The 10,539-nt window shown below is 45.4% G+C and overlaps 1 protein-coding gene across 2 annotated transcripts in view; it reads right to left on the reverse strand.

The window, feature by feature from the left end:
• TM9SF2 (transmembrane 9 superfamily member 2) overlaps window positions 1-9,948 on the reverse strand; it is a 70,804-nt gene extending 60,856 nt beyond the window's left edge. For both annotated transcript variants that reach the window (XM_051850483.2, XM_008260141.4), the window contains exon 1: window positions 9,548-9,948. In XM_051850483.2, the coding sequence (XP_051706443.1) occupies window positions 9,548-9,706 (159 nt within the window). In that variant the 5' untranslated portion in view covers window positions 9,707-9,948. The remainder of the gene's footprint in view (window positions 1-9,547) is intronic.
• Between the last annotated feature and the right edge of the window lie 591 nt (window positions 9,949-10,539).

A 10,539-nucleotide genomic window follows, 5' to 3' on the forward strand; every position in this document is an offset into this window, starting at 1 on the left:
CTGGCCGCGGCGGCCGTTGGAGGGTGAACCAACGGCAAAATGAAGACCTTTCTCTCTGTCTCTCTCTCTCACTGTCCACTCTGTCAAAAATAAAAAATAAAATAAAATAAAAAAATAAAAAATACAAAGACATGGATACATAAAACATGTAAAAATGTAAATAACTATGGCGGTCCAGATGAGTAAAACTGACCACTGTACCATTGTTTCAACTTTTTTTGAATTTTGAAAAATGTCACAAACTTGGAGAAAGAAAGAATGTAGACTAGACTTCAATCTTACCGTGATATAACATAAGTCAAATGAAAGCAATAAAAAATAAAGATAAAACATTAAAATTTAGGGTGGAAAGATGTTTTAGAAAAATGACTTTAAAATCAATTAACAGGAGAAAACAAATTGCAACAGATGTGAAAATCAATGGTCATTTACAACAAATTGAGAGATCTTCCATCATCTGGTTTACTCTCCAAATGCGCACAACAGCCAGGGCTGGGCCAAGCTGAAGCAAGCAGACAGGGACTCCATCCTAGTCTCCCACAAGGATGGCAGGAAGTTGGATCTGAAGCAGAGGCAAGATTCAATCCTAGGCACTCCAATATAGGATCCCACTGCACAGTAATGCCCGCCCCAGAATTTAGTTTTGTTATCATTAAAAGAGCATGTGCTATAAGGGGTGGTATTTATCTTAAGGTCACTTTCCTCTCTAAACATCTTTATTCCCCATCTAAAAGTTAACTAAGTCAATCTCCTTTTGGAAATTTGCCCTAAACAGAGACAGCCAACTCTAAATTACCGCTGACATGATTATAAAGAGCTTTAAAGGTTGGTTATTGGGGCTGGAGCTGTGGTGCAGCAGGTTAACACCCTGGCCTGAAGCGCAGGCATCCCATATGGAAACCGGTTCTAGTCCTGGCTGCTCCTCTTCCAGTCCAGCTCTGTGCTATGGCCTGGGAAAGCCGTAAAAGATGGCCCAACTCCTTGGGCCCCTGCACCCGCGTGGGAGACCTGGAAGAAGCTCCTGGCTCCGGATTGGCGCAGCTCTGGCTGATGCAGCCAACTGGGGAGTGAACCATTGGATGGAAGACCTCTCTCTCTTCTCTCCTCTCTCTGTGGTGTAATTCTGACTTTCAAATAAAAATAAATAAATCTTAAAAAAAAAAAAAAAAAGAGGTTACTTCACATTCCTGCTTTTAACTGTCCCCACCTAGGCTATTACAAGGAATGTTTTAAGAACATTAAACATTTTAAGGAAGTTACAGAATCCTAAATCATGCAGACAAAGCAAGACTATCATTCTGTACTAAGAAATTTTTTATGGAAATGGTTTTATGTAACTTAGAGTTCTATGATCTCCCTTCGAAATCCTTCTCCTAACTACAATTTTATTTCTACTCTGAATCTGCTCATTCCACATCTGATCCCAGCTGTGGTCACATCTATAGTCTTATTACTTTGAGGCACACAGGCCACACCCTCCGACTGCATTTGTCCTTGGTCTTTGTTTCTGCTTTTTTTTTTTTTCCCAAGTATCACAATGTTTATTGATAGATACAAGTATATAAAATCAGGGCATGAACATAACTTGATAAATTAAGTAGACTTAATTTCAATACTATAATAAGAGGGACCAATTCAAATTCTCACCATTTGTTTCACACCCACAAAAACCACTTCAAGGGCATTAACGATCTCTCAAAACTGATCAGTTTTGTGCAAGTAAACCATGTTTCTTTTAAAAAGACTTACGCACTTGCCCAGGCTCAAAGATATTAAAATCTTGACTAGAGGTAGAAATACAGGCAATATACTATTACGGCAACAACCATCAATTACAGTTAAGAATTTTTCTGTAACAACCAAATGGATAATTTGCAAGAACTCAAGTATTACTGAGCAAAGTGCATTCTGCTTTTATTCCACCTTATCTGACTGCCACCACATCTGTCCACTCTATACCTACAAACGGATTTTCAAGGAAGAAAGAAATCTCAGTGAAGAATGTGACTTTGTACAAGGATCAAAGCAATGAGTAGTCACAAAAGGGTTGGAGACACGAAGGCACAGCCATAAAAAAGGGGAAGCTTTCCAAATTTTCAACTGCTTTTTAATATCAGATGTCCACAGTGGGAAAAATCTGAAGGAAAGTGAACTCAGACACAATAAAACTCCCAACAGGAATGCTGGAACTCAATGGACGTTCAGGAGCTCTGGGTTATCATACCAGCAATGCTCAGAAGCTGATCCTAGATAACAAGGATTCCTGTGTCACAACCCAGAGGGAAAAATGCGATCTTAGACTGTAACAAAGAAGGGAATAAATATAAAACCCGATGATCTAAAAAAGTAATTCCATAGGTACAAAGTTCTTTGTTGATCACATTAATTCTGGAAGTCCAGGATGTGACTGCTGTCCAAGGGGAAAGCAGAGAAGGGGCAGGAGAGCGCCCAGACAGGAAGAACAGCAGCTTCCCAACATGATGAAGAGCACAGCTTTGGAAGCAGGGCGTGCCGCAAGTGTTTGCATCATGGCTATCTACGTATGCTTAACGTGGGTACCAAATCTCACGGAGCCTCAGCTCCCCATCTAGAAAACACAGCGCTGTATCAAGATTGAGTAAGGTACTATATACCTGGCACACACAACTGTAGTCTGTAGCATTATTTTTTTTGCAAGACCAATAAACAGACTTAAAACGTGAGAATGAGAGGAGCAAAGAAATATATTTCACAGAGACGCTTAATTTTAATGGCAATAAAGAACGACCTTGTAGAGTACACATGAAGTCCTGCAATGACCTTAGACAGAACGCCGCAAGGAAGCACTGGGAAGCAGGGGTGTGGGGAACTGGGCTGTAAGGCTGACAGAGACCACCTCTGCACAACTTCTGTGTCTGTGCTGGGGTGTGAAGCGCATGCCTGTGATTCCATTCCACCTTGGGAAGGGGCTTCCCTCTGCCGGGGGTCAAAGGCGGAACATTATTCCTATGGTCCTTATTTTCCAGATTCTAGCCCCCACTTTGCAATCATGAACAATCACAGTTTTAAAATAATTTCATTCAAAAACTGAGTAAGAAAAGCAAACTTTTTCACAGGAAGGAAGAACAACTGTTAGAATGTATATTTATTAAAGTAAAAGTGATTTTTTACAACACCTGATTTCAGACTTGAAGTGGTATCAGTAACACCCATACACTATTAGTTTCAAGAAAGCTAAGAATCAATGTTCTCACTCCAGAGAAAACTCTAAGTACACGTATAAATTATATTTTTTTCTTTACTTCAAAATCTACAACTACATCTATGGTCAAATCAAGACAGGTATACTACATGTACTTATAATCTATCTGTTCAGAGCAATATTCAGGACTATTTTCTTAAATTCCACTTATATCATATTCAAAGGCAACTGCCTCCAAAATAATAGAATTTATAAAATTCTAAAAATTAACTACCAAGGAAAGATTAAAAGTACAACTGAGTTGCAGGTGGAAGGGTGGTTATGGGGGGAAAAAACCACTATAATCCAAAAGTTGTACTTTTGAAATTTATATTTATTAAATAAAAGTTAAAAAAAAAGGAAACAACAAAAAAAGTACAACTGAGTTTAATTTTTATCAAAAAGGTATTAATTTATTTAAACATGTTTTTTACCATAGGAGTTATATTTGGTCACTTCTCCTTACAACAAAGAAAATCTTAAATCTTTCATCTAAAAACATGATCTACACATCAAACAGTAAAACAGTGGAGAGTTAATGCTACTTATAGTGTTTAGGCCTCAATTCATGTTGACAAGTCAATAATTACTTGACAGCAGCAAAGGTGACCCGCTAATTTCCATCCGTAAGTCATCAGAATGCTACCCAGCACACCAAGACTTCAAGCTAAGCTGCATGAAGCAGCTATCTGAAATAGCCAAAACCTTTACAGACTAAATTAGAACCACACATTTTACCCTGTGAAGACCTACTCACTTCCAATCACTGCCTTATTCTACTACCTGCAGTCACGTACAGTCCTATGATTTTAAGGAAGTACAGATTTTACAAGAAAGGAATCCCATGGCTCAATCGGGTATTACTATGCTTTCAAATCTAAAAAGAATAAGCAAAATAAAGGAAAGAAAAAAAGACACAGAAACCTTAATAGCAATGAAAGTAATGCAAAATAAATTTAAGGTACCAACCTACAGCTATTAAGTTGACAGATAAAATTAAAACACTGTGGAGACACAGGAATCATTATTAGCTTATGGCCCTGTAAATCGATCTATCCTTCTTGAATTATTGAAGGATAAAACTGTGTCTTACCTTTGATCTGTAATTTTACTTTGGGAATATATAGATAATCCCTCACAAATACATTCTAGCAGAGCTACTTAGGACACAGAAAATTGGGGACCAAATTAAATGCCCTATAATCAAGAAATGATTAAGTAAACCACAAACACTCTAGTAACAGAATGAAATACTGTAGAGTTGATAAAAATTTTAAGAATGTATACTATGTTGTTATGCAAACGTATGTACATGTAAGGATGGTAAGAAAAAAAAAGCCACAGAAACAATCACGTTTATGAAGGCTGCAGTCATAAATCCGAAGTCAAGAGCAATATAGCCGGCGCCGCGGCTCACTAGGCTAATCCTCCGCCTAGCGGCGCCGGCACACCGGGTTCTAGTCCCGGTTGGGGCGCCGGATTCTGTCCCGGTTGCCCCTCTTCCAGGCCAGCCCTCTGCTGTGGCCCGGGAGTGCAGTGGAGGATGGCCCAGGTGCTTGGGCCCTGCACCCCATGGGAGACCAGGAAAAGCACCTGGCTCCTGGCTCCTGCCATCGGATCAGCGCGGTGCGCCGGCCGCAGCGCGCCAACCGCGGCGGCCATTGGAGGGTGAACCAATGGCAAAGGAAGACCTTTCTCTCTGTCTCTCTCTCTCTCACTGTCCACTCTGCCTGTCAAAAATAAAAAAAATAATAAAAAAAAAGAGCAATATAAATAAAGTCTATGTTTACTGAACTCCTGTTCCTCTGCCAGTAAATTAAACATAAAAAAATCATTCTAAGGAAAGGGGAGTGGGATGACCCAATCATCTGGGTTTTTCTGATTGGTTTTGAAAATAAAAACTAAGCTAAATATAGGACAGGGACTTCACAGTATTGCAAAGACTATGCCACATAAATTATAGCTACGTGGAAGACATCTTGTTTCATCTCTACATTTATTTTATGTGGAAGATGTACTTTCTTCATCTCTACACTTATTTTTCATAATATCCTAATGATAAGTATTGTACTTTCCTCTAAGAAATGTCAACTATTTTCTAAAGGAAATACATAATGATTACTTCTGCCTGACACATCAGAAACTGATGGCAACAGTGTCAGTGACCTGCCTTAGTTCACCCAACTCCTGACTCCTCCCCTAACAGGGTCTTTTGGAAATCATTATCCCCTTTTCTTTTTCTTTTTCTTTTTAATTATTTGACAGGTAGAGTAATAGTTAGTGAGAGAGACAGACAGACAGAAAGGTCTTCCTTCCGTTGGGCCGCTACAGCCAGCACTGCAACGATCCGAAGCCAGGAGCCAGGTGCTTCCTCCTGGTCTCCTATGCGGGTGCAGGGCCCAAGCACCTGGGCCATCCTCCACTGCCTTCCCAGGCCACATCAGAGAGTGGACTGGAAGAGGAGCATCCGGGACTTGAACCCGGCGCCCATATGGGGTGCCTGCGCCGCAAGCGGAGGATTAGCCAAGTGAGCCGCAGCACCGGCCCAATTATCCCCTTTTCACAACTCTCATTTCCTTTTTTTTTTTTTTTTTCAGATTTCATAATCTTTATGGTAAACTTTTGGACAACTTAATGCTTTACTTACCCTATTTTTTTTAACTTTTATTTAATGAATATAGATTTCCAAAGTACAGCTTATGGACTACATTGGCATCCCCCACCCCCCCTCCCGATGACTTCCCTCCCACCCGCAACCCTCCCCCCTCCCGCTCTCTCTCCCCTTCCATTCATATCAAGATTCATTTTCAATTTTCTATATATACAGAAGATCAGTTTAGTATACATTAAGTAAAGATTTCAACAGTTTGCACCCACATAGAAACACAAAGTGAAATATACTGTTTGAGTACTCGTTATAGCATTAAGCCTCAATGTACAGCACATTAAGGACAGAGATCCTACATGAGGAGTAAGTGCACAGTGACTCCTGTTGTTGACTTTACAAACTGACACTCCTGTTTATGGCATCAGTAATCTCCCTATGCTCCAGTCATGAGTTTCCAAGGCTATGGAAGCCTTTTGAGTTCTCCGACTCTTATCTTATTTAGACAAGGTCATAGTCAAAGTGGAGGTTCTCTCCTCCCTTCAGAGAAAGGTACCTCCTTCTTTGAAGACCTGTTCTTTCCAAGCTTTAAAAGAAGTTCCTCCTGCTCTTCTGAATAATGTATACAAGACTGTCATTCCTAAGAAAGATGGACTTGGGGCCGGTGCTGTGGCGTAGCGGGTAAAGCCTGCAGCGCCGGCATCCCATATGGATAAAGCCAGTTCGTGTCCTGGCTGCTCTACTTCCAACCCAGCTCTCTGCTATGGCCTGGGAAAACAGTAGAAGATGGCCCAAGTCCTTGGGCCCCTGCACCCACATGGGAGACCCGGAGGAGGCTCCTGGTTCCTGGCTTCAGATCGTCGCAGCTCCGGCCATTGTGGACAATTGGGGAGTGAACCCGTGGGTGAAAAACCTCTCTCTCTCGCTGGCTCTCCTTCTCTTTCAAAATAAATAAATAAATCTTAAAAAAAAAAAAAATGGACTTGAGAAAAAATTGCTAGTACTACTGTAGTAATAAAAACTGTAATTATTTACGTGTTATTCAGAGCATCTCCTTTGAAGGCAGAGAGAAAATTTTTTTAAGATTTATTTATTTATTTGAAAGTCAGAGTTACATAGAGAGAGGAGAGGCAGAGAGAGAGAGAGAGAGAGAGAAAGGTCTTCCATCCGCTGGTTCACGCCCCAAATGGCTACAATGAATGGAGCTGGGCCGATCCAAAGCCAGGAGCCAGGAGCTTCCTCCAGGTCTTCCACGAGGGTGTAGGGGCCCAAGGGCTTGGGCCATCTTCCACTGCTTTCCCATGCCATAGCAGAGAACTGGATTGGAAGAGGAGCAGCCGGGACTCAAACTGGCACCCAAATGGGATGCCAGTGCTGCAGGTGGCGGCTTTATCTGCTACACCACAGCACCGGCCCCGACACTTGTTAACTACAGTTAGACTAACTGGTGTAGCAAATTTTCAGCAAAGTTTTAATATTTCTCTCTGCCTGCAGTGCTGGCATCTCATATAGATGTCGGTTCAAGTCCTAGCTGCTCCTCCTCTCTACTATGGCCTGGGAAAGCAGCAGAAGATGGCCCAACCTTGGGCCCCTGCACCCTCATGGCAGACCCAGAGGAAGCTCCTGGCTCCTGGCTTTGGATAGGCCCAGCTTAGTCCATTGCAGCCATCTGGGGAGTGAACCAGCGGATGAAGACCTCTGGAACACCGCCTTTCAAATAAATAAATAAATCTTAAAAAAAAAAAAAAAAGTGCTGAAAGTACACCCACTTGCTCTTCCAAGAGCTGTTCCCCTGACCAAGAGGTGAGAGCAGCTGCAGCAAATCTAAGAATCTGAACACTGCAGACAATGACCTCCCCGCCTGCTTTACCGCTACCCCTATGAAAATTAAGAATCCAAATGTATCTCCCAAATAAAGTAAAAAGTAGCCATTTGGGGTGGGGGTTGCAGCTCAGCAGTGTAAGCCTCCACCCCCACCCCCCGGGGATGCCTGAATCTGGAATCAGAGAGCAGGGTTTAAGTCCTGGCTACTCTGCAGTTGGCCTGAAGCCTTCCACTAATACACCGAAAGGCAGCGGAAGATGACCAAACACTTGGTCTCCTGTCACCCACACGGGAGACCCAGAAGGAGTCTGGCTCCAGGTTTCAGTCTGGCTTCTAAGGAGTGAACCAGGGGACGGAAGGCATCTCGCTCACTCTGTCTTTCAAATCAACCAATCAGTCTTTGGGGGGGAGGGGAGCAGCCACTTGGAAGGAGCTTTTGGGAAAAAAAGCTCTGACTGGCAGACCCCTGTAAATTTCACTAGCTTCCCCTGAGGGTGGGAATCCAGAGACACATCCTCCTTAGGGTCTCAGGGCACCCTGGGTACACATCTTTTATTACATATCACATTTCAGTAATCCTGTTCACAAGCTTATGACTTTGAGATTCCTGGAGTGCAAGGAATGTATTTTTCCATCTGTGAGGCACTAGGAATACAACATACACGACTGCTGTTAAAAAGAAAACTTCAAAATGAAATACTAGGCTCTCGGACTAGTTACTAAACTCTCTAATGGGAAAACCAGTGCGCTTGCAAAGCTAGCTCCGCTTGGCTTAAAAGCTCTAGATTCTTCACCTGGAACCCTCAACAAGAAGCGACAGCTTCCTGCTCCGCAGGGCACCGAGTTAAGTACTTTAGTGCTGTCGCCTTGAGTAAACCTGAAAGATCCTTAGACATGTTCACAGGAACAAATTTTAACACAGATGTATCAACATGTGACAGCTGACAAACCCAAACAGAAACTGCAAAACGCCATGAAAATTTCATAGCTGCTCGACTGCCCTAAAGAAACCTCAAAATTCACAGCTACAGTAAAGCGAGCCGTCATAAAATAAACACCAGCTTTAAAAAAAAAAAATCAAACTTAGTAAATCAACCTATTTATAGATTGTAAAAGCTTGCTGGCCCATTCCTGGGGCCAGCTAAAACTCCAATGATCCCTGCGGCCAGTGCCCGCCACGCCCTCGCTGGCTGACCTGCAGCGTGTCGCCGCACCCACCTTTCACTAGTAACGCCAACACCCTGGCCTGAAAGTCCTAGGAGATGCCCGTCTCCAAGAGCAGCCCTGGGCCACACCAGCTTCGCACAGGACCTGCTGCTAAGTACTGAGAGCAACCTCGCAGAAACCAGGGATAGCGACCTTACATCTTCTTGTCTGCTAAGAAGTTCTTTTCCCTTCTTTGACATTCCAAAGACAGAAATCCGATGTCTCAACCATTACAGCAACTCCCTTTTTTATTTATTTTTTTTTTCTCTCTCTCTCCCCCTTCAACGTAGTTCATATGCGGGTCTGGATGTGAAAGGGATCAACGGCTAACTAACCGTGAAGGCGGAGATCAAAGTCCTAGAAATGAAGAAGCCCTCCTAACCCGCCCGGAGCCCCGAGCTCCGGAGAAGCAGGAAGCGACGAAGTTAGCGGGGACTGCGGGCGGCGACCCGCCTGCCTCACGCGCGTGACACGGGGCTGCGAGCCGCCGAGCACCGGCGGCCTCTGCGCACCCAGCCCCCCGGCCCGGGAAACCCCCGGCCACCCCGAGGTCCTCCGAGCCCCCGGCCCGCAGCGCCGCTCCGGCCGCTCGACCCCACCCACTGCTACGCCCCCTTCCCCGCGCTCCGGCCCGGGGACCCCGGCTGCCCCTTCGCGGAGCGTCCTCGGGCGCCCGCCGGGGCCTCGCCCACCTTGCATTCGTCGCTCTTTTTTTCCTCGTCACAGAAGTTGACTGGCGCCAGGCCCGGCAGGTAGAAAGCGCTGCTCCGGCGCGGGCCCGGGGCCACCCCCAGCACGAGCAGCGACAGCAGCAACAGCCGCGGCCACCGAGGTGGAGCCGTCGCGTCCATGACGGCCGCTGCGACGGGAGGGCAGCCGAGCGCGGAGGGTGAAGAGGGTGAGAGGGACTGGGAGGCTTGGGCACGACGACCAGGCCGCGGGAGACGAGGCAGGCCGGCCCCGCGACGGCTAGTTCCGGTTGCGCTAGGAGACACCGCGGGCCCCGCAACAGAAACCTCCCCGGACCTCTACCGGGCATGCGCGACGCCGTCTGCACATGCTCAGTGAGAGCGGCCGCCGGCGCCCCGAGGAGTTTCCGGGAGCGGGCGCGTGGAAATCCAGCTTCCGGGTTTTCGGCGCGCCGGCTGGGGTGCGTGCGGGAGAGCGGTCGCGGCGCCCGCGTTCCGGTTCCAAATTCCGGTCTAGAGCGCCCTGGGGACGCCTGCAGCGCCGCGCTGGCCGGGCGCTCCCCGTTTGCTCCTTGTGTCTCATTAATTTCTCATCAGCTTCCTAATACACAGCATTGCAACAGACAGTACTTAGTGATGGAGGGAGGATTGATTGCGGAGAGAAAAAGTTCAGGAGAACACCTGGCTGGGAGCAGAATATGAAACAAATGGGAGGGAACGGGCCTAAAGTCTCAAATACACAGCTCTTCAAGAAGCTGCCAAGCCCCGGGAGCTCGGTGCCGCATTTTTTTTTTTTAAGTTTTATTTATTATTTGAAGGTCAGAGTTACACAGAGAAGGAGAGGCAGAAAGAGACAGGTCTTCCATCCGCTGGTTCACTCCCCAAGTGGCCACACTGGCCGGAGCTGTGCTGATCAGGAGCCAGGAGCCTCCTCCGGGTCTCCCATTCGGGTGCAAGGGCCCAAGGACCTGGGCCATCTTTTACGGCTTTCCCAG

The sequence above is a fragment of the Oryctolagus cuniculus genome, chromosome 9 (genome assembly GCF_964237555.1).
Source record: "Oryctolagus cuniculus chromosome 9, mOryCun1.1, whole genome shotgun sequence".
Classification (NCBI taxonomy): domain Eukaryota; kingdom Metazoa; phylum Chordata; class Mammalia; order Lagomorpha; family Leporidae; genus Oryctolagus; species Oryctolagus cuniculus.